This window comes from Amblyomma maculatum, chromosome 10 (assembly GCF_055883805.1).
Source record: "Amblyomma maculatum isolate TAMU_Amacu chromosome 10, ASM5588380v1, whole genome shotgun sequence".
Classification (NCBI taxonomy): domain Eukaryota; kingdom Metazoa; phylum Arthropoda; class Arachnida; order Ixodida; family Ixodidae; genus Amblyomma; species Amblyomma maculatum.
Window position 1 is genome coordinate 159999712 of NC_139353.1, and position 23301 is coordinate 160023012.

General features: G+C 46.2%; 1 protein-coding gene across 1 annotated transcript in view; it reads right to left on the minus strand.

Moving 5' to 3' along the window:
- Positions 1-1953: 1953 nt before the first annotated feature.
- LOC146177788 (phospholipid-transporting ATPase ABCA3-like) overlaps positions 1954-23301 on the minus strand; it is a 69968-nt gene continuing 48620 nt past the window's right edge. Inside the window, exons 3-4 of the mRNA XM_084580583.1 lie at positions 4678-4900; positions 1954-3024 (exon numbers count right to left, since the gene is read on the minus strand). Of these exons, the coding sequence (XP_084436709.1) occupies positions 2824-3024; positions 4678-4900 (424 nt within the window). The 3' untranslated portion in view covers positions 1954-2823. The remainder of the gene's footprint in view (positions 3025-4677; positions 4901-23301) is intronic.

Consider the following 23301-nt stretch of genomic DNA (forward strand, 5'->3'; position numbering starts at 1 on the left):
TTCATGTTTTTCTATCATAGGCTTGATAACTGATTCTAACATGCTTTTGATTGTCGTATCGATCATAATGTAATGTATTCGAGATCTTGGACTGTGTTTTCCAAGCGGATCATGGGGTCCTGTGTGTGGGTGTTCTCAGTAGAGACCAAATTTTGTTTACCCTCACGCGCATGCTGTTAGCGTGCTCCTATTCTCGACACCAGGCGACATCTGTCGGGCGCGAGCGGCTAGGCGAACGGAGGACTGCGGGTAGCGCGGCCGCCTCGCGTTGAATACATGTTCGTGAGCGATCGTTCTTCAATGCTGTCGTTAACGCACTCTACCACTCATGCATGCAGGTGTGTGATATGCCTCGCTACTTACATTTGCTCCTGTTCCAGAGAGCACTGCAGCATTTTGAAGCGCACTGTTCTCTCGTTTACGCAATATACGAAGGTAGATTATGCATGTCTGTAAATGGCCGTTTAGTTATGTGATGTTAGGAAGATAGTGAGAGACCGGAAAGCGTGGCGTGACATCGTCCATAGGGTCACGAAGAGTCGGACACGACTGAACTGAACTGAAATGGCCGTTTATTCGCTGCGGTGGCATTTTTTTGTGGGCTTGCCCTTCACATGTAATAAATGCACACGTTTTGCTTTTTACTTTTTTGGTTCTGCTCATGAGAATGTAGAATGTTAGATCGAACTCCATAGTGTAAGATGTAACCGGATCGACGAGCTTCGCGCTGAAGCTTGCTTAGGCAAAACGTGCGTTTTCGGCCACCAGTGGTTCATTTCTTGGCTTTCGTTTGCCGTTCCTTAACGGGCTTATAAGTCCGACTATTACAGACGGTTGGGCGAGTTGATACCTGCATTCGTGTTTTTTTTTGTTTTTTTTTAGCAGTCTGCACTCCGACTAAAAGCAATCCAAATTGTTATTTCCTTATTTCAGAGAGACGTCGGCGTGCAAAACGGTTGAGTTTAGTAGCTTTTTTTTTTGTTTCTGCCTGAGACTCAACAAACTTAATTTCATGAACGGCCAAAACAGGTCTTTCACGCATACACCGAAAGCATCGATACTGTATTAATATTTTTTATATTGTGTTAATAAGATATTGAGAAACGGTGTTGTGCCGTCCAGTGGTGGTTCTGTGGATCGGGCTCTTGACTGCTGAGCCGGAAGACATGGGTTCGATCACGGAAGCTATGATCGCTCTTCGATGAAGACGAAGCTGAAGGCGCTTGTGTACTGTGCGGTGTCGGCGCACGGTAAAGAACCCCAGGTGTTTTAGTTTTGGAGCACTTCACTACGGCGGACCTCATAGCCGATGCCACTTTTGGACGATAAACTCCGTATACTACATGAAAACTGAGCTGTCATGCTCCAGCTAGCATTTCTTTGCTGATTTTGCTTTATTTGGCGTCTACGACAATATACATGCAGGTGCTACAGTTTGATAGGGGCTAGAAAGGCCGGCCAAGACGTACAAGAATATTTCAGTCTTTTTATGGCAAGAAAGAATGAGCTGTCAGTTTACCAAGAGAGTTTTTCGGGCTTTCATGTGGTAATTCCGGGACCTGCACAGGATCAACTCACCGAAATTCTGCACAGCGCACACCCCGGGCGTGGTGCATATGAAGTTTCTGGTTCGCAGTACAGTCTTGGGGTCTGGCATCGAAAGTCAGATTGAGCGTCAGGGGTGTCGATGTAAACTGTGCCAGGAAACTTGATCACTCTGAGTAAAGCACTTGTGCACCAATGAGAGTTCATGAAGATTCTACTGACTTGTTTGCTTATAAACCTTTCTGCCCCTTTAAGGGTACAATTTTGTTCGCCGTCGATCTGCATTGCAAGTGGTTGGAAGCCTCTCGCATAGATTCGATGCCCACAACTGCAGTTCCAAGGAGCTGCGGGCCATGTTTGCTCGCTTTGCGGTGCAACACGACCGCAAGGAGATGGATATATGTCCAATAGATGTAATTTATTGTTCAACTTACCAGAAAGATAAAACAGGTTAGAGCAGAAACAATGTCATGCGCACACACTTTCCCACAAACGCAATTATGGTACACACAGGAAGCAAATCCTCGTGATCTCAACTTATGCGCACACAGAGGACGGAACAGGGTTTTGGTACTTTCCAGTTCAGAACAAAACAAGAAGTCTTTAAAAGTTACACCTACTATGAATAAAGCATAAACAATTAGTTCATTCAGGCCATTGCGTTCTCTTTAGCATCCCAGATGTGCACTGATGATTCATCAATAATGTACAATTTGCCGAAAACTGTGTTTCCAAGATTTTCGAAGACAGATTTAGTGGGTTTCAACTACTCTTAGACGAGTGGGTTTGTGTGGCACTGGTTACATGGTTTACTGCACTGCATACCGTGAAGAAGGCTAAAATAATGCACTCTGTATGAGTCAGATAAGTGAACGTAGTGGCGACGTCGGCTATTTTCTTCTAGGCGTGTGTAAGTCAAGGCCCACAAGCCTCCATGCACACACTATATGTCCGAAGAAAAGTTCCACTGCCTCACTGATGCAGATGTTGTTCAAACTGCGGCAGCCTATAACAATAATTTAAAGTTGGAGATGTATAGGCAGGTAAAAAGTGAAATGCAGTGAAATTATGTTTTACGATGTAGTGCTGAAGTCTCCACAGACCTCAAAAAGCAGCGAACCGGACCGATCTATTCAGTGACCGCCTTCTCTAAATTTCAGTACGACGGTGGTCAAAAAAGATTACTGATATTTTGTCCTAAATTTGAGAGAATACGATGCACACGCAAGAACACAAACTGACGACGCGTGCAACGATGGATGGCACTGACGAGCAGCGCTAATCTTCTTTCTCGTCCTCCCGACCTCCTCTCTTGGCGCTTGCACGGTCCAGCCGGGCCAGCGCCGCGTACACATGTTCCAGTGTGGTGTTGCTGATGAGGAACTCGAGCAGGTTGAGCTTGCGCTTGAGCGACTCGGCCTGCGCAAAGAGCTCGCTCCAGGAGAGTCCCTTGTCTTCCAGGTGATACTCGAGGTAGCCCTGTGGAATCCGTCCGAGCTCTCGATTACTCCAGGGAATTTGAAGCTCATAACGAGAAAAAGAAGGTAACACTTTTCTGCCGCGAAATAAATGTGCCGTACAATTCGAAGCATCTGCGTTTTATTGGATAGTTGGGGGTCTAGTTTAGGTCAAACAAAGAACTCGCTGAAACAAAGCGCATAAATGGTTCGGCGGAAAGAAGTCTGGGGCGGCTAGCAGCAGAATTGTGCGAAGTCGTTGCTCGCCCATCTAAGGACTCTATTCGGTGCTCTTATCGAAGGGAGGTAAAATACGTCAGGGCGTGTGTGGGCTAAAAATCTTAGCACTGGACGTTGGTCATCCAAGCTCTCACATATTCACTGATAATATCAAACCCACAGGTACATATCTATTAAAATTTAGCAAAAGAAGTAATGTATTGCGTCAATATCTGCTATTTGTTACTTTAGATGCACCCCTTTCTATTCATATGCTGAGGGTAATAGTAACCCGTTGTTAGCCCAACTAGTCGGACTAGGTGTCCGACCTAAAGACTATATTCCACGAGACTCTCGCGTCATAAATACAGCCTTTGTCTTGTGCTAAATTTTACGCGCACCAACGCATAAAAATACTCCCTTTTTCTACGAACGGTTTTCGAATAGAACGCTCTGCCTCACAAATTCTTATACTTTTCGCCCTTTTTCATCTATGTGTTTCAGTTCTTTTGGTGTCGCGCATTATGATATGATGCGTCCTGCCATTATCTGTTTTTCGTTTTATTTGTCAATTTTGTTGCTCTTGCTGACATTTTTTGTGTTCGACAATGTCACGAATCATGACTTCCGATATTTGATATGTTCGCCATATTTATACGTAAATAAGGAAATAATTATCTAAAGTGCCAGTAGCCTTTTCGCCCAGGAAGAGTTCTTTTTTTTTTTTTTTTGATAAAAGAGAGCTCTGTCCCAAGAGTGAGGAGAATAAAGAGAGTAAAGGGCCCTTTTTAGCTGTCCGTACTCTTGAAAAGTACATCTATTTATTGCTTAGTGTTTTGCTGTTCAAAGAATATTCTGCTATTAGCATATATAAAGTTAAAGTTTGCATAAGCCTTTGCAGACCTAATAGATTATTTAGAAACCACAGTGCTGTTACGTTTTTCATACTGAAGAAATATTTAAGGGGTTGTAATGGGGAGTGGCTTGAAACGAGAATTTTTAAGACCAAAACATTGTTTGACTAACGAGTGGCATGAGTGCCTGTCACCAGGAGCTGGGGACAGAGCGGGTCACCATAGCGTGTCCGTATATAGTGTCATCGAAACATCCCCATATTAAGCATTGAAGTGATGAAATAACACAACACAGAAGATAAAAAAAATATGGTGTAAATAAATAGTTTGCGACGGGGATGCCCTGGCGCCAGTGCCATCAGATTACCTGGAGCACGTACTCGTGTCACGGGCGGGCGGGGTGGCGCCTGTTGATCTTCTTTACAAGTTACTTGGTTGATTAGGTTAATGAGTAATTGTCATAAACGGAATAAAATAACAAAATAAATAATACAATACTTGGGTGATTACAGCTAAATTTTATATTGCAGTGACATGAATCAATTGGTAAACGGTTAATTCCGTACTAATCAGTTTTATGGTCGCCGCTGCAAAATGCGCACCTCGTGCGACTGGAGCAGTTTGCTCTCCGGGAAATTGTCAGCGATGGAGCGGACCACTTTGGCGCGATACTCGTAGTCCTCCTTGTATTCATCGTGGGTGTTCACGACCACCGTGAAGCCTTGGGCGAACCTGTCCTTGAGGCGGCTCAGAGAGCCGAGGCACTGGAACTCGCCCCGGATCATAATGGCCACGCGGTCGCACACCATCTCCACTTCGTCCATTCTGCGAAACGTTATGCGGATCGAGCAGGGCTGCTAGCAGTTTTACTCCAAACGCAAACCTGCTAGCAGCACTGCTACTGCCATTAAATGCAAATCCGCCTGTCTCCATTAAACAAGTGTCATTAAACAAGTAGTGTCAACGGCAGCCTTTTGTCGGCTCACCTTCCTGGTCCGCGCTCGCCTCCATTGTTTTTGCAACTCGTATGTCACTGGTCACTGTATATGTCACACACATATACTAGTTAGCATACATATAATAGGCCACAAGTAATTGAAAATAATGTGCCCCGGCCCGTGCCACTAAGTATAACGGGCTTTAGATACGGTCGTAACCTACCGGTTTCTGGAGAAGCCACCCGCCGTAAATATAAAGCTCGTATAGAAACAATTTCTCTAAAAGTGTCTGTGCGGCCTATATGGCAGCGTGGTTAACTCGGGATCTGAGTATCCCGAAGGGCTGCCTTCCTATTGCTCTCTCCCATCTCAGACAAGAAAGAGGCTAACAGTAACAGGAAAAATAACAGTCAAACCTGAACTGGCAGCGGTTACCAAATGGCTCGCCATGTCACACAACTTGACTAGACGTCCGCAAGACCATACCAGTAGCCAAGTAAACATCCTCAGCAGCAGCAGCCGTACTAAACCAACTGCACAGCGAATGCATTCCCATGGGTCTTCCATTTATCCCGGTCTTGTGCCAGCTGCATTCACTTAACCCCTGTGAACTTCTTAACCTCATCCTCCCACCTAACCTTCTACCGCCACCTGCTACGCTTTCCTTCCCTTGGAATCCATTCTAAAACAGCGCAAAAGAACAGGGACGAGAGAACGAAACGTACAACACTAGCGCTGACTTACAACTGATTTACTGAACATAAGTGAGCAATATATAAGAAGAAAACTGAGTGATAAAACCAGAAGTAGTCGACGTCAAACACGGTGTAGGGGGCCGTAAAAGCGATAAGAGTGTGGTAGGTTGATGAGGGTAAAAGACGATATAATCTAAAAACTTGGAATCCAATTTGTTGCCCTAAGCTACCATTTGTTATCCTCTCTTCGTGCTACGTGCCCTGCTCATGCCCACTTCTTTTTCTTGATTTCCATTAGAATGTCAGTGACTTGAGTTATTTCTCTGACCCACTCTCACAACTGCCATTTTTCAGGCCATAGCCCTGTCCTAAATTTCAGTAGAACCCTCGTCGTTCCAATTATGGCCCTTGCAAATGCCAAGGCAGTGATTTTCTGCTGACAATACTGACTACTCTGGCAAAGTATTTCCAGGTGGCGGTGCTTTTGACGCTATCACGTTCTCCGACCCCAAACCAGAAAGGTGGTAGTTGGCATGAGATACGGCCGGGCCTGATTGGTCGGTTGTCTCTGTGAACTCATCAGACCACTTCCCATAACCGAATCTGCAAGGACTACAAACATGGCCCACACATTTTAGATGGAAATACATCCGCCTGGACTACTTATCCAAGGCTACTCTTAGGCCATGCGGGTGCTTTTTTACTGCTTGTTTTTTAAGGAGTTTATAAAGATTTTGTTTTGCGCTAGCTTTATTGGCGCATAATTAACGCCAAGCGCAATGTGTGCTTGGCACGTTTATTGAAGTACGTTAACTTATTTTACTGCTTTCTTTAAAGCATTTGCTTCGATTAGAAAGCTAAGAATATTATACGGCAGACCAACACGTCCACCTTCCACTGAAACCAATCCTGCATGAGAGGCAATAGGTTCTTGCTAAAATCCAGTAAAATACTGTTTATTTGTGTTTAAAGGATTTACATGAAAATAAAACATAGTTTACAGTGAGTTTGGTTTTTGGATTTCTCGCAGAGGGATTTGTTTTTGTTTGTTTTTTTGTGAACAAAAATTATCGTCGCCAGAATGGTTCACTGCATAGTTAGCAATTGACCTCCCAAAATAGAGTAAATAGCTTCATTAGCGCACAGCCAAATGGGGACTATGGTTAAGAAAATGTTTTATTAAGTCTTTATTCACAAAGCAGTTATCATAAAGAGGAATTTTCCATCCCCTCTAAATTTGATGTTCAGTTGTCTTGAGACAGTATTTCTTTACAACCGTCGGGGAATATTTACCAGCAGTCTGGGGAGTATTGAATGCTGAATAGGTTAAAGCAACTATGGGGAGTATTTCTTCAAATGTATGGAGTTTATACTCTCATGTTATAACGTACATAGTCGTAATGTAGAGCCTTGCATATATGTGCAGAAGCAGCATAGGCTTTTGTTTGCCCCGTGTGTTATCCATGGGGTATGTTTCAGTAACTGCTTAGGAAAAAAACCTGATTTTGAAAAGTTTGATTAGAACGACATTTTCAACATAAGATACCATTAATGCCAACATGTAAGCATAACGCAAAACGATACACACAAAGCAACTCGATGTTCTTCTCTCTCCAGGATGTGACGACCTGGATAATGTCCAATCAATGAACATTTTTTCTCTCTAGCTCACCATTATATATATATATATATATATATATATATATATATATATATATATACATATTGGCCACACTGAAGCCCACGTATGGCGGATGGGCAATGACGGCACTGAGAATATTCAAATGTAATGTTAATGCCGAAAAGGAAGCACAATATTACAGGATTGCACATAGCTTCGCCTAAAAGCCTTAGTGGATCTTCTGTCTCTTGAGACTTGCTCTACTCGTTATAATTTCATTCATCATCAGCCGGACTATAGCCATTGCCGGGCGAAGGCTTCTGCCATATTTCTGCAATTAACTGGTTCCTGTGCTAGCTAATCCACTTGACCCCTGCGAATTTCTTAAACCTCATCCGCTCACATAAATTTTGCCAAACTCTGCGAAGCTATCCTGCCTTTGGAATTCAATTTGTTACCCTGCGTTATCATTAGTTATCCTCTCTTCGCACTGCATGCCCTTCCGAGGCCTATTTCTTCTTGATTTTCACTAGAAAGTCATTAACAAGAGTTGTTTTTCTGACTCACTTTGCCTGCTTCATATCTGAAGTTGGAGTTGGAGTTGGCGTTATTTCGTTTTTTCTATACGAAAGAAGCCAAGTCAAAAGGAGGCAAGCCTGACTTGGCCTTCGCTCCCAAATACAGACAGCAGCAGACATGTCTTTTGTGTATAACATACAAAAGAATCGTACTGTTACACTTACATACGATCTTTTAAAGGTATCAACGCTTGTAGTATTCATTTGTAGATTCAAATCAACTTACCACGCGCTCAATAACATATTATAGGTAATTAACTACACGTAAGATACATTCCTCTCGAGCCATTCCGGTAAGCTGCTAGTAATAATATTTTTCAAATGCATTCTATCTCTAATCTTATTCTCCTAGGAATTCCTCTTTCATGATACTAATCTGCGGTTACTGCCAGTCCTAAGTATATATTTCGGCTACGACTTCCAGCGCTTCTCTACCTATTTAATAATAATAATAATAAGTTTATTCGGACATGAAACATGTACACAGAACATGCCCACGGGAAGAGGCAAAAGGAAGAAGCTGATGGCATTCTTCCTGACGAGGCCTCACCCCGGGTCACACATCAATGACAGAAGGATGGACAAGGTCAAGGTAAGTTTCACCAAGAAAACCAAACAAAACAAAACATAACCAATGAAGAAAAAAAACATCTCATAGATTATATTTGGCATTATAAGAAAGTATATAAGAACCATGGCATCGTAAACAAGGTAAGTATATCAGTAACGCTACAATTCGCGACACAAAATGTAAACAAAATAATATACGACAAGCACTACAAGTCACATAGATTTGGTGCATTCCTAAGAAGTGGAAAAAAGCAACTTCATTTTCTTTTTAAATTGAAAAATAGTTTTACTGTTTATAGCATCATCAATTATTGAAGGATAGGCATTGCATACTATACTAATTTGGGTATCTGTATGTTGGGTGCCGTAGTTAGTCCGGGCGCGAGTGGAAACAAGAGAGGTAACACGCAGACTGTAGCCGGTATTTCTGTTCAGATATGTATTTCTAAATGATGTGATGTCTTGCTTAATTTCATGAAAGATATGCACAGCAACAGAATACTTATGGCACACAGGGAATGGAAGAATATGTAGGGCGTGAAATGAGTGGCCGCCGTTTGAAGGGTTTGTGGAACAAGCGCGTAAAGCTCTTTTTTTGCAAAGAAAATAGTCTGTCTGAACAAGTTTTGTTGCAAGTCCCCCAGATGAGATTACAGTACACCAGTTGAGAATGGATTAGGGCAAAATACAACTGTTTTTTTGTCTGCAAGGGCAACAGGTGTCTGATACGATTGATCACACCAATTGACCGAGCTACCTGCAGGCGAACATAATTTACATGGTCTCCCCAGCCTAGGTCACTACGGAAAAATACGCCCAAGAATTTACAGGAGGTTACAGATTCAATCAGGGTATCGTTAAACCCGAGTTGAATGGGATAATCTATAGGCTTATTTTTAGGTCGGAATAATATGAATTTAGTTTTCTTAACATTCAATTTCAATTTATTTACAGCAAGCCAAAGCATCAGTTAATCTAGCCAGGAGTTCGTGCGACGCTCTAGTTCGCGGAGATCACAACCAGAAAAAAGAATGTTTGCGTCATCTGCGTATAAAACAATGTTAGAATAAGTTGAAATATTTACTATGTCATTGATATATAATATAAAAAGAAGGGGCCCCAGTATGGATCCCTGCGGAACACCGAAGTTTATTATTTCTGATTCAGATACGGCATTGTTCAGTCGTGTGTACTGAGTGCGATTGGACAAGTAGCTTTGCAGTAACCTGTGAGGCGTTCCACGAATACCATATCTCTGCAATTTATGAAGTAGAATGTCGTGCTTGACCGAATCAAAGGCTTTAGAAAAGTCAAGAAATACACCAACAGTGAAAAGCTTAAGTTCAGTATTATTAATCAAACTATTTTTGATTTCGAGCAGTGCTGCCTGCGTGGATTTTCCAGGCTGAAATCCATACTGCTCCTTACAAATTATATTATTAGAATTCAGGAATTTGTATACCCTCGTAAAGATAACTCGCTCTGCAACTTTCGAAAACAAAGGTAGTACGGAAATAGGACGATAGTTACTGGGGTCATTTTTATTGCCTCCTTTGAAAATTACTGTAACACGAGCGGATTTCATTTTTTCTGGGAATTCACCTGTAAGAAGCATTAGATTACAGATATGTACGAGAGGAAAGGTAATAAATGTAGCAGCAGCTTTTACGGCTAGTGCAGTAATGCCTTCTGGGCCAGGAGAGCATGTATTGCGCATTGAGTTTATAATTGAGAGAATTTCATCTTCTGATGTCGGAGATAAGAATATTGAACTCTGACATGCCGGAAACAAAAAAGAATCGACAGATGTTACAGCTGAGGGAAGAGTATATGAAGTGGGATTTCCTGCATTTAAAAAATAGTCGTTAAGTTTATTAGCGAGTGAGGCACCGCTCTAAAGAACTCCATCGATTTGCATTTCCGAAGGAAGAACATGTCGCTTTCTTCCAATAAGTTTATTGATGCCTTCCCATAGGGATCTAGCATTATGCATGGATGAAAACTTTCGGCGATAAAAAAGCGATTTTGCCTTTTTCAGATCCTGATTTAATTTGTTCCGAAACGTCTTAAACTCTAACAAATGTTCTTGATTACGTGTTCCAAGAAATCGTGCAAACAACTTACTTTTTTGTTTAATACGTTTTAGAAGGTCCCGTGAGATCCACTCTTTTTCTGCCTTCCTGCATTTCTTAAATTCTTCAATTGGAAACGCCTTGTTAAACGCATCTAGTGTTTTCTCTATGAATACTTTGTAAGCGGCAGATGAGTTCTCCGCTTTGAATACATCGACCCAGCTAATTTCAGACATAAGTAAATAAAATTTAGCGATGTTCTTTTGGTCATAGGTTTTACGTATGTAAACAGGAGCATCCGCTGCCTTCACATTCGAAAAAAGTGCAAAAAATGGAAGATGATCGCTTATTCCCGAAGAGAAAACACCAGAAATGGTGTTGTTAGGTAAAAAGTTTGTAAAACATACATCGAGTAGGGTTTCTGTCTGATAGCCTATTCGTGTAGGCATATCAACAATATTTTCGCAACCAAAAGATAACATTATTTCCAATAATCTTATTTGTGTTTGGCTAACACTCATAATATCGATATTCAGGTTACCAAGTAGTACTACATACATTTTGTGTTGACTGGTATATTCCAAAAAAGACTCAACATACTTTAAAAACACAGACACGTCGCTATGAGGAGGACGATACACTACCATGATAGCTATATTATGATACAGGATAGTAACAACTTCAAAATGGTCAGTCACAAGTGAATAATGTTCATTATGTCAAAACGTAGGTGGTTCTTTATAAAAAGAGATACTCCCCCTCCGCGTTTGTTTGCCCTGAACTGTGATACCTCTTCATATCCTACCATTGGCATAACATCTTCCGGAAAGCTGAACCAAGTTTCCGTAAATTCCAAAAAATCAAATTCGTGCACCAGTGATTTAATTTCGCCTTCAATGCGCTCGATTTTATTTTTCAAACTTTGAGCATTAAAATTATAAATAGATAAAGACTTGTCTAAGGAGTAGCTAGCATTTCTGAGTAAGTCGTTAAATGTTGTGGTATTGAAATAAGACATGGTAAGAAAAAAAAGGGGGGATCCTCGTATGAAACTTTTATACGAGGCCGGACTACACAAGCTTGTTCAAATATTCTTCACGCCCAATCCTGATGGCATTTGCACCTGCTTCCTTTCAAACAAACACTTTCCCTTCCTTTGTCCAGACAAATTCATATCCCTTTTCTTTGGCTGCGGATTTCGCAAGCCACAAAAGCTTCTTATTTAAAGCAGTCAAGTCGTTAACAAAGTAGATACCGTCCCTAAGGTCTGAACGCTTAGCCATCCAATTTGCTTTCGTCGCCCGCTTCACAAACCTGATAAGCACAGCTGGAACCGTGTCTGATCGAGCGGGCAGACGATGTAGGCCTTCGATGTCGTTCTCTGTGAGGCATGGTACATCGAGCTGATTCGAAATTTCATTCACTCTTACGAACAGGTTTTCACTTACTGATAGGGGTTATCCGCGAATTTCCATGTTCTGGCAGCGACTGTACCATTCCATATCGTTCAGTTCAAGCTCCAACTTTCCGATTTCTTCTCTGCTGTGATCCTTTTCAATTTCATCGACCCTATTGCGAATAGCATCGATCTCTTTTTCATGCCTCTCTATGTTTGAAGTAGCTGATCATATGTGTCCGAAATGTATTTGACAGAAATTTCAATGCTAGTTACAGTTTGTTTTAAGGATGAGAGGTCATCCACCTTTACTGTGAGAGCAGCAATGGCTTTACTTATCTCAGCAAGTTGCTGAGTTAGGACAGGAGAGTGAGGACTTGAGTGCTGCCCTTCATCAGTGCGGGTTTGCAATAAACGACATGTTGGGCATCTCAAGGTTTTTCTTGCTTCAATGTTTTTCTTTTTATACGCATGCTCACTGATGCCCGCACACTTCCCTAGGTGGTAGTACTGACGGCACTTTGCACATTCCATCATCTCATCTCCATCTTGAAAAAACTGATAGCAAGCAAGGCATGCATCATCAGGCAAGGCTGTCATGGCTATAAGAAAGAGAACACACAGAGGCTTCCGCGACGCAGTGGCAGCAACGGCAGCGGCAATTACGTGAAAATAATGCAGTAACTAGAGCAAAACTAACCTGTAACATGAACGTAGGTTTATACAGGTGCCGGTTGATCGCTGTTGCCGCCACCGCTACTGCCAAGCGTGTGAAGAACTGCTGCGATGCATCAGGCTTTTGTAGACAGAACAGGGGGCGTAGTCCGCTTGGACAGGGGGTGTTGTTTACTAGCTGCCTCAACGAAGATGATTTCCACAGATTGTCCGGTGACGTCTGCAGCCCTCGAGAAGCCTGGCTCTCCGGTGACACTGTAACATGAACGTAGGTTTATACAGGTGCCGGTTGATCGCTGTTGCCGCCACCGCTACTGCCAAGCGTGTGAAGAACTGCTGCGATGCATCAGGCTTTTGTAGACAGAACAGGGGGCGTAGTCCGCTTGGACAGGGGGTGTTGTTTACTAGCTGCCTCAACGAAGATGATTTCCACAGATTGTCCGGTGACGTCAGCAGCCCTCGAGAAGCCTGGCTCTCCGGTGACATTGTAACATGAACGTAGGTTTATACAGGTGCCGGTTGATCGCTGTTGCCGCCACCGCTACTGCCAAGCGTGTGAAGAACTGCTGCGATGCATCAGGCTTTTGTAGACAGAACAGGGGGCGTAGTCCGCTTGGACAGGGGGTGTTGTTTACTAGCTGCCTCAACGAAGATGATTTCCACAGATTGTCCGGTGACGTCAGCAGCCCTCGAGAAGCCTGGCTCTCCGGTGACACTGTGACATGAACGTAGGTTTATACAGGTGCCGGTTGATCGCTGTTGCCGCCACCGCTACTGCCAACCTGTTTTTCATTCTCGAGGCAGATTAACATTACCTTGGTCTTCTGAATATTGGTTTTCAGGTCTATCTTTCTGCTATTCCTGTTTAGGTATCAATCATTCTTTTCAGTTGCTCCGCTGAGTGTCTTCGCAAGGCAATGTCATCACCTAATCACAGATTGCTAAGATATTCTCCATTGAACCTTATTCCTAACTGCTCCCATTCCAAGTCTGTAAATACTTCCTCTAAGCAGAGCTTGCTTAGAGGAAGTAGAAATTTTGTTTCTTTATGCAAAGCTATGGTTCCTGTGTAGCTGCTTAAGATATATTTCAGTACTTTCACATACAGATCGTCTGCACCCAAAGGGGCTTGTTGGGCGAATTGGTTGGACATTATGTTAAAACAACGCTAGAAACACGGCAATGTATGTTTGTCTTTATATCTGCTCGGGTTTTTAGCGCTGTTTTAAAATAATCACCACACCCTTTTATTACTCTCATTACTTTATTTTGGCTAAAGTCGTCGTCAAAATTTATTGCGATGTCTTTACTAGGGAAATTATGTTGACATCAGAACTTACTGCGTCGTCTCGCTGACAGATCTCGCAGAATCTCGCCGACACATCTCGCAGACGAGAGAAATTCGCTATGAGCCTTGAAAGGCTTTCGTCTTAAAATAGTGTGTCAAACTTAGCGCAGCAGTGAATGAATGTGCATAAGTAGAATGTACATAACGAGCGAAGTTATAATGTATACAGTCTTTGATTCGAAGGTAAACTGATTGGAACTGCTATACAGAAGATTACAAGGAAGATAAAATGCCTGAAATCCGGCTGCCTACTACACTTATTAGTTTTTTTTTTACTGAGACTGAATAAGACCGGAAGGTGCTAAATGGAAGGTGCAGTTGGCAGCCACCACGAATGTTTCCCGAGGATAAAAACGTTTTAACTTGTTTTGTACATTTCCTTTAGAATGGAGATAAGAGAGTAAGGGAGGAGTTTAAATCATCACATAATCATGACATTCAATAGGGCCAATATAAAATAATAATAATAATAATTGGTTCACAAGAAGGAAAAGGCATTGTATCTGTCACACTTGTTTCTGTTGACAACTGAACCACACTGTAAGGAAATAAAGGAAGGCGAGAGCAAACACGTAAAGAGCGAAAGGGGAGCCGTAGTGGAGGGCTACGGAATAATTTCAACCACTTGTGGATCTTTAACGTGCGTTGCCATCGCATAGCACACGGACGCCTCTACGTTTCGCCTCCATCGAAACGCAACCGCCGCGATTGGAATCGAACCCGGGTATTCCACCTCAGTAGTCGGGCGTCTTACCACTGCACCACCGCGGAGGGGCCGCTTCATAGAACTTGATCCATCCCAGTGGTCGTTTAGAGGAACGCGCAGCTTGAGTTCGATGCAACGCAGGGGGGACTCCGCCATTAATTGCGCAAAAGCATTTCACACACACTGATGAAATTTAGTTCCGTAACCAACACTACTACGCTATTCGCTGAGCCATATCGCGGAGCTCCTGATGAGCCAAGGTGCGCATGCGCGAGGAGCAAGTCACGTCACACAGACCACAGCTGGAGAACCGCATTGGAGCCGCCGCCTTGGAGGAAGGAAACTAAGGAGAAGCCATTGCCGTTACCAATGCATTGGAGAAAGTGTGGTGGAAGTGACGCCAAATTTTCAGTTAACCAAGTCGGACCGTTAGCATTGGCATTACTGTTGCTATGAAAACTCGGGCCACAAGCAGCAGCGTTACTAAAGGCCTTAGGTACGTGAGCGTCACGGAGAAACGAAAATGCGGAGGGTAAAGGAAGAGTACTGGCTTGGTTTGGTTTGTGGGGTTTAACGTCCCAAAGCAACTCAGGCTATGAGAGACGCCGTAGTGGGGACTCCGGAAATTTCGACCACCTGGGGTTCTTTAACGTGCACTGAGATCGCACAGCACACGGGCGCCTTGCTTTTAGCCTCCATCGAAAAGCGGCCGCCGAGGGCGGGATTCGATCCCGCGTTCTTGGGAACAGTAGTCGAGCGCCGTAACCACTGCGCCACCCCGGCGGGCGCCACCTCGAATAGTACTGGATCCATTGGAACAACATAAAAACGGGACACATACGATTCTCAAGTGAAGAGTCTGCGCGGGCAATGAAGGAAGGTAAACCTTAGGACGTCACTTTTTCGAAGCCGGCATGGCCGCGGGGCCGCGTTGCGACCGGACGCTGCAAAGGAGGAGTATTGCAGCGTCCGGTCGCAACGCGGCCCCGCGGCCATTCAACATGTCTTGGACTAGCTCGGTGATGATCTTACGCTCTGACGGCGACACATGGTACAGCTTTTGATGAATCAGATGGGCAGATCCCGTGTCAATCATATAGCGTGCGCGAGACAAGGAAACATTGCGAGCCATCGGACTGCGCGAAATCAAAGATGGAGACGTGATGATACAATAGGTTCGTCAACATCTGGCGTTGCAAGGCGTTTAAAGATGCGCTGATCATCGGAACAAGCTTGTGATCAGCGGACGAGTGAGAAGCGGGGTTTTCGGGAGAAGGAGTAACGAGAGCTACATAATTTGGGATAGCTGCGCTACACGAAGCTAGTTTCAAACCCACTAGGAAAGCGACCCTTTCCTTTGAGCAATTTACAATACACAGTCCGGTACGACCCTCTTTCACACAAATCAAACAATGCGGCACTAACACATTTTTTCTCTACGCACTGTTAATGAAGAGGTGCCGCAGTAGACTCAAATGAGTCGTTAATGGCGCAGGAGCAGGACACCTGAACGCACACTGTAGAATGTGGTGGTACGATGACTTCATCACTCACACACAAAACGTCTTCATAATCTGATGACTTTTCCAAACGTTCGCGTGGAAGAAAACCACTAACACTTAGCACTCTCGTCCGGAAATCAACTGTAGCGCCGGATATACGAAGGAAGTCAATTACTAAGATTACGTCGTGTGTAGATCGATGTAGTATTGAAAACTCTTCCGGAAATACTTTGCCCCCCAAGGAAACTTTAATGCTCTACACCACGAGCGGATACAATAAATCTCCACTCACTTCATACAAATTAACAGATTGGCCTCAAATAAACATAATTTTATTGTTGCTTGTTTGTTTCTACCAACGTCATTCTAGACGAACTGCCAGCAACCACATTAACCTTGTTTTTTAACATGTACACAGACGGAGGATTACTAGGTAACAGAGCACACTGTCCAGCAACCTCACCTCGATTGGCCACGCTGGCTAGTGTCCCTGCAAGGGTGGCGGCTATAGGCGCCATGGTGACGGGAAATGGTGCACATGAAACGAAGGAGGTGGTATCACGCTACAGTCGGATGCGGGGAATGGCTTCGCAATCCTTCGCTTTGCAAACGGCTCCTTCGGGTAGGATGATCTCGCCGATAAGTATCGGTGTAGGACTGGTCAGCACGTTGATTCGATGCCGTCGGAGGACTCCTGAGCAGTCCGTGCCGATTGCAGTAGCGGGAAATGTGACCCGCGACTCCACACCGGTAGACCACCGCAATAAGTCGATCAAAAAGGGCGTGTCAGCTGGTTCCTGCACGGTAGGACGCAACGAATATCCAGATGGTGGTTCCGAGACGATGCAGGTGACCGGCGGTTGGCGCGATGTGCGATTTGAGTAAGAGCGAGGATCTCTGCGCTTAGGATAATAGAATTGTTGGTGGCTCTCGTCGGGTCTTGGTCGTGGAGTGTACAGGTCATCGCGGCAGGCGTAGTCAGTGACATTAGCTGACATCGGCGGGCACGCAACCCCATAGGTTGGAAAACCATACACGTCAAATGCGAAGCCATTGGGCCATGCAAGTGCTCACGTTGTAACATCTCATCGCGAACAATTTCACGGATGGCGCATAGGAGGTGATTCTTCTATACCAGCCACTGTAGTGACATTTGCGAGCCGTCCAAAATTCAGTGTAATACGGCGAGTCTTGAGGGTCTCGAATGGCCGGCAATGTCGGATGACGTCAGACTAAACTCAAGTTGTCTTTGCCAATAAGAAAGTGGTAGATGTCTTCCGGAACGCCCTCGAGCAGATGGCCTACTTTATCTTGTTCAGTCATCCTGATGTTGACGGTCTTGCACAACTTGAGTATGGCCTCGATGTGGGTGGTGCAAGTTTTCCGTGCTACCAGAGCCCTCTGAGCAAGTGTCTGCTAGGCCATTTTACTCTTTCCAGCTAGGTCACCGAAACATTCCTTGACTGCTTCGACAAAACTCTTCGAATTGGTTAGGGAGTCCACGTGGTTCTAACACCACATCAAGGCTGCTTGCATCAAGAAGACAACATTCGCTAGTTTAGCCACCGAATCTCAACGGTTATAGAGGCTCACATGCCCATAATGAGTGCGCTAGGCATCGACGTCTTCCCCAGCTTGACCGGCAAAGGAACGAGGGTCACGAAACGATAGCGTCGCATTCGTGGTGGTCGGCGGCACATCGTCAACGGGGGTGATTCTCGGGACTCCTCGGTATTCTGCTGCATTCTTGCTGAAAGGGCGCAAAAAAAGCAAGGTTAAGGCTCCGACGAAGCACCAGCGGTTGAGGATGTGTCGTGAGGGTAGTCGCACAACGTACTTGATCACCAATTAGTTACGAAGGGGGTTTGACGTCGGAGCGCTGAACAACAGATCGAGAGGGCAGCGAGCTCAGGTGGTCGACGGTAGCGCCTCCGGCATGAAAGTCTTTTTTCAACATTTTTCTCCTTGACTTGTGCTATCAGCTTCCTTTTCTTCAGGACTGCTACAATATGTACCGGTTCCATACGTATGATGTGGCATGTTGTGTTATTACGGCCATAATCTCTTTATAAATATAGTGCTTTTCTCAGTACTCTTATAGACTGTGAGCACATCGAACAAAATTTCCTCTGTAGCAATAATTCTGGAGCCCAGAAATGTTCGAGTTGTGCCGTTACTCTAGTGTATGTCTTTGTTTACATCAATTTGTCAGAATATTCGAGTATTTGTATTGTTTTGAAGCAAGAGCTACACTACGCTAATTATGCGAGCATTTCGCCGCGTGTAAGACTGGCCACTAGTGCGCATGCGCGGCATCGGAGAGGCGCCACAGGTGCGCGTGCATGACATCAGAGCTCACAGCCACGTGCCGACTCCGCTGGCCACGCAGCAGAGACGCCCGAACAAAGAGAACGCCTTTCCAGGCGGAGATGCCAGGATGCAGAGCGCGATAATAATATTATTAATAATAATAATATTGTTGTAGAAGACCTTGACCTGGGCGATACGTCGTCAACAGTCAGTAGAACGTTCTGTGATCAGTCGTGAGACGTGTCAGCACACGTACGAGCGTCGAAGCGAGCTTCGTTGTCGTTTTTCCTTCCTGCCCGTAACGCGCGTTGAACATCCTTGTCGTCGTTCTCTTCAGCAATAGGCGCTGAACATATCAGAGCCCAATACCTGTTTTACAACTTCCCCCGGGCGAAAGACGCCATCCTGGCGGCTCATAGCGATGTGACGATGGCCGGATCGTAGTAAGGTTTCAGGCGGTTACTGTGTACTATTTCACGATTTCGGCGACGGTGGTCAGTGGATGGTGTGAGGGGTTCGATGAGGTAGTTGACGGGGAATGTTTTCTTGACAATACGGTAGGGGCCCTGATACTTGCTCAGAAGTTTGGATGAAAGGCCGGGACTGGAGGAAGGCACCCATAGCCAGACCAAAGAGTCTGTACGGTAAGTAGTAAGAAGTGCAGATTGATCTCGGGTGGTTTTCTGCTGTTGCTGGGCGTGAGAAGTGAAGGACCGGGCAAGCTGGCGGCATTCTTCGGCATAAGTTGCAGCTTGTGAAACAGTCGTGAATTCGGAAGAGTCCGGTCGGTAAGCGAGAATGGTGTCCATAGTACAAGAGGGCTCACGACCGTACAGGAGGAAGTATGGTGAGAAACCGGTGGTTGCTTGTGTGGCAGAGTTATAAGCGAATGTGACGAATGGAAGAACGCGGTCCCAGTTGGAGTGGTCGGAAGCGACATACATTGCTAGCATGCCGGCCATGGTGCGGTTAAAGCGCTCAACCATTCCATTTGTTTGCGGATGGTACGAGGAGGTGGCGCGGTGAACGATTTTGCATTCTATTAGAAGAGCTTCGACAACTTCAGAAAGGAAAGCGGGACCTCTGTCACTCAGCAATTCTTTGGGAGCCCCGTGGCGAAGAATTATGTGATGGAGGATGAAGGAGGCAATGTCTTGGGCTGTAGCAGATGTCAAAGGTGCCGTTTCGGCGTAGCGTGTGAGATGGTCGATTACAACTATAATCCAGCGATTGCCTGTTGATGTGCTAGGAAGCGGGCCGTATAGGTCTATTCCAACACGCTCAAAGGGCTGAGCTGGGCAGGTCAGCGGCTGCATAGGAGCGGTGGGTTGGCGAGGTGGGTGTTTTCGGCGCTGACACCCTTGGCAGGACTGGACGAACCGACGAACATAACGGTACATCCCACGCCAGTAGTACCGCTGTCGCAGGCGAGTGAAGGCTTTCAATAAGCCGGCGTGGGCACATTGGGGATCGTCGTGGTAATGGGAGCAAATCACGGAGCGTAGATGGGTCGGAATTACAAGCAGCCACTTTCTACCATCTGGAAGGTAATTCCTACGGTTGAGGAGCTCGTCTCTGATGGCGAAATGGTGAGACTGGCGACGGAGAGTGCGGCAAGGAGGTCGTGAAGCGCGGCCAGATAAAAAATCAAGGAGTGAGGCGATCCATGCATCTTTGCGTTGCTCGGAAGTCATATCGGTGGGCATGTCGGTGGGATGTAGAACGGATATAGCAGGAGTGGCTTCAGACGGCAAGGGAGAACGTGAGAGAGCATCAGCATCATAATGTTTACGGCCAGAGCGATAGACGACGTTAATGTCGTATTCTTGGAGCGTCAGAGCCCAACGGGCCAGTCGACCAGAAGGATCTTTCAAAGAAGACAGCCAGCAGAGGGAGTGATGATCGGTGACGACATCAAAAGAACGGCCATACAAGTAGGGGCGAAATTTTGCTATTGCCCAGAGAATAGCGAGACACTCTTTCTCGGTGACGGAATAGTTTGCTTCAGCTTTTGTTAAGGTCCGACTTGCGTAAGCGACAACGTACTCATCAAAGCCAGACTTCCGCTGAGCGAGTACTGCGCCGAGGCCGACGCCGCTGGCATCAGTGTGGATTTCCGTGGGAGAAGAAGGGTCGAAATGACGCAGGATTGGCGGAGCCGTCAGAAGGTGGCGGAGTGTCGCAAAGGCATCATCACAGTGCGGAGACCAGGCTGAGAGATCGTGGCTGGACAGAAGCTTGGTGAGAGGGTTGATGATTGTGTCGAAATTGCGAACGAAGCGGCGGAAGTACGAGCAGAGGCCGACGAAGCTGCGGAGTTCTTTCACATTAGTTGGCTTGGGAAATTCTGCCACAGCGCGTACTTTTGCCGGATCGGGAAGAACGCCATCCTTGGAGACGACATGTCCGAGTATGGTTAGCTGCCGTGTTTCCGACCCCGGATGCACTACAGTGTTGTGTGACTCTAGAACGGCAGTGAAGAACTACGCCAAGGGTAGGGTATGTAGTGAGGCCGCGCGCATACTGCGCAAGGCCGAAGACATCGGACGCAAAAGTCCTGTGGTGATCAAGTGGTTTCCGGCCCACATGGGCAGTGACGTGTCGGAACGCGGAAACGTGAACAACAACGAGACGGCCAACTCGGCCGCGCGAGGACTAACCAACCGCGCGGCTGCAAGCACGGCCGACTCGGAGTCTTGGTCGCGGCGCAGTGCCAAGGACACGATGACCACCTTCAACGAAATAGTGAAATGGTACAGACTGAACAGACAGACTATGCCGCCACCTCACCCGGGGCTTACCCGGAAGGAGGCAGTGTTATACAGACAGTTACAGACGGGGTCCCTGTTCACCCCGGTGCTAGCTAAGCACATGTGTCCGAGTGTGCACGCGAGCGACATGTGTAGACTGTGCGCGAAGGAGAGAGCCACCGCGACTCACATCCTTTGGGACTGTAGCGTAAATCCGCGCGAAGCCAGCGAGAAGACGACGATCCCGCCGCAGCTAGAGGCTGCAACGAGGAGCTGTTATCAAGAGACACAACTCAAGGCCGTCCAGCAGGTCTCAGCAGCTCTAGAGAGGCAGCGACCGAGCGAAACCGAGGAGAGGGGGGCAGCACCCCAAGAAGGGGGCGGCGGCCCTCTCGAACCCGCGGAAGTAGCGAGGGACGTAACAAGACCTCAAGGAGCACAACGCACGAGACTGACGTAGTGGCCGCGTCACGGTAAAAGCTTGTCCTCCCTGCTTGGAGGGAGCCTAACCGATTCTGCAGGCATTTTAAATAAAAGTTGTTCTCTCTCTCTCGCTCGTGCTCCGAAACGGCACTTCTTTAAATTTAATTGGAGGCCAGCGTCGGTCAGGTATCGCAGAACTGTCTCAAGGCGCTGGAGGTGAGATGGAAATCTGGGGAAAAGATGACAACGTCGTCACGGTAACAAGGGCAAGTGTGCCATTTGAGCCCTCTGAGTAGGTTGTCCATCATGCGTTCGAATGTGGCAGGGGCATTGCACAGTCCGAATGGCATGACATTAAACTCATAGAGCCCATCGGGTGTGACGAGAGCGGTTTTTGGGCGATCGGCCTCTGCCATCGGCACCTGCCAGTAGCCGGAACGCAGGTCTATTGAAAAAAAGAACTGAGCTCCCTGCAGGCAGCCAAGGGCGTCGTCGATACGAGGTAGAGGATAAACGTCCTTGCGCGTGATCTTGTTCAGTCGGCGGTAATCTATACAGAATCGGATGGAACCGTCTTTTTTCTTGACCAGGACGACCGGAGACGCCCAAGGGCTGTGCGACGGTTGGATTACGTTGCGCTGGAGCATGTCGGTCACCTGTTCGTCAATAATGCGGCACTCGGTGGCTGAAACACGGTACGGACGCTGGCGCAAAGGGGAATGGGTGCCGGTATCAATACGGTGAGTAACGGTAGTTGTGCGCCCCAACGAATGTTGCTGGGAGTCGAACGAAGCCGCGAAACGTTGTAGGATGGCGACAAGCTGGGCTCGTTGTAAGGGCGTCAGGCTAGCGTCGATGGACCGGTGGAAAACTTCGAGAGATGATGGAGTGGCGACAGGAATAGGTGCTATGGCGCTGATGTGAAGGCTGGCGATGGTCGTGGAATCGAGCAAAGCAACACTACCCAGTGACTGGCCACGAAGTAAAGTGGTAGGGCAGGGGCACGGGTTACAAACAAAAATAGCACTTGAGTTGCGAAAATTGTCAGCACAGCATGGGGCAGCAACACGGATTTTTGGTCAGCGCATCGTAACGAAGGTGCGTAGATAACAGTGGCGTCGGAAAGAGCAGCACAATAAAGAGGCACAAGCACTGAGGAGAAAGGCGGAACGTCGGTGTCCTCTACGACGTGCACGGTAGCTGCAGCAGCAGCGGTTGTGTCGAAAAAAGTGTCACTGAGGGATGATAACTCAAGTTGAGCACGGGCGCAGTCTATTATGGCGTTATGATTGGAGAGGAAGTCCCAACCAAGGATAACGTCGTGTGATGAGCGGGCGAGGACGAGGAATTCTATTGTGTATTGAACGTCGTCGATAACAAGGCGGGCGGTGCAGGCGGCTAATGGTCGAGTATCCTGAGCGCTGGCTGTGCGAAGAGAAATTGCAGGAAGCGGCGTCATCACCTTTTTGAGTTTGCGACAGAGGGCGTAATTAAGAACAGAAACGGCTGCGCCAGTGTCTACTAGTGCTTCGACAGGAACTCCCTAGATGAATATGGTAATAATGTTGGCTGGTACGTGAACAGGTCTTGAGTTGGTCCCTGATGGCGCAGTTCTTGCCTCCGGAACTGCGGCCGTTAGTTT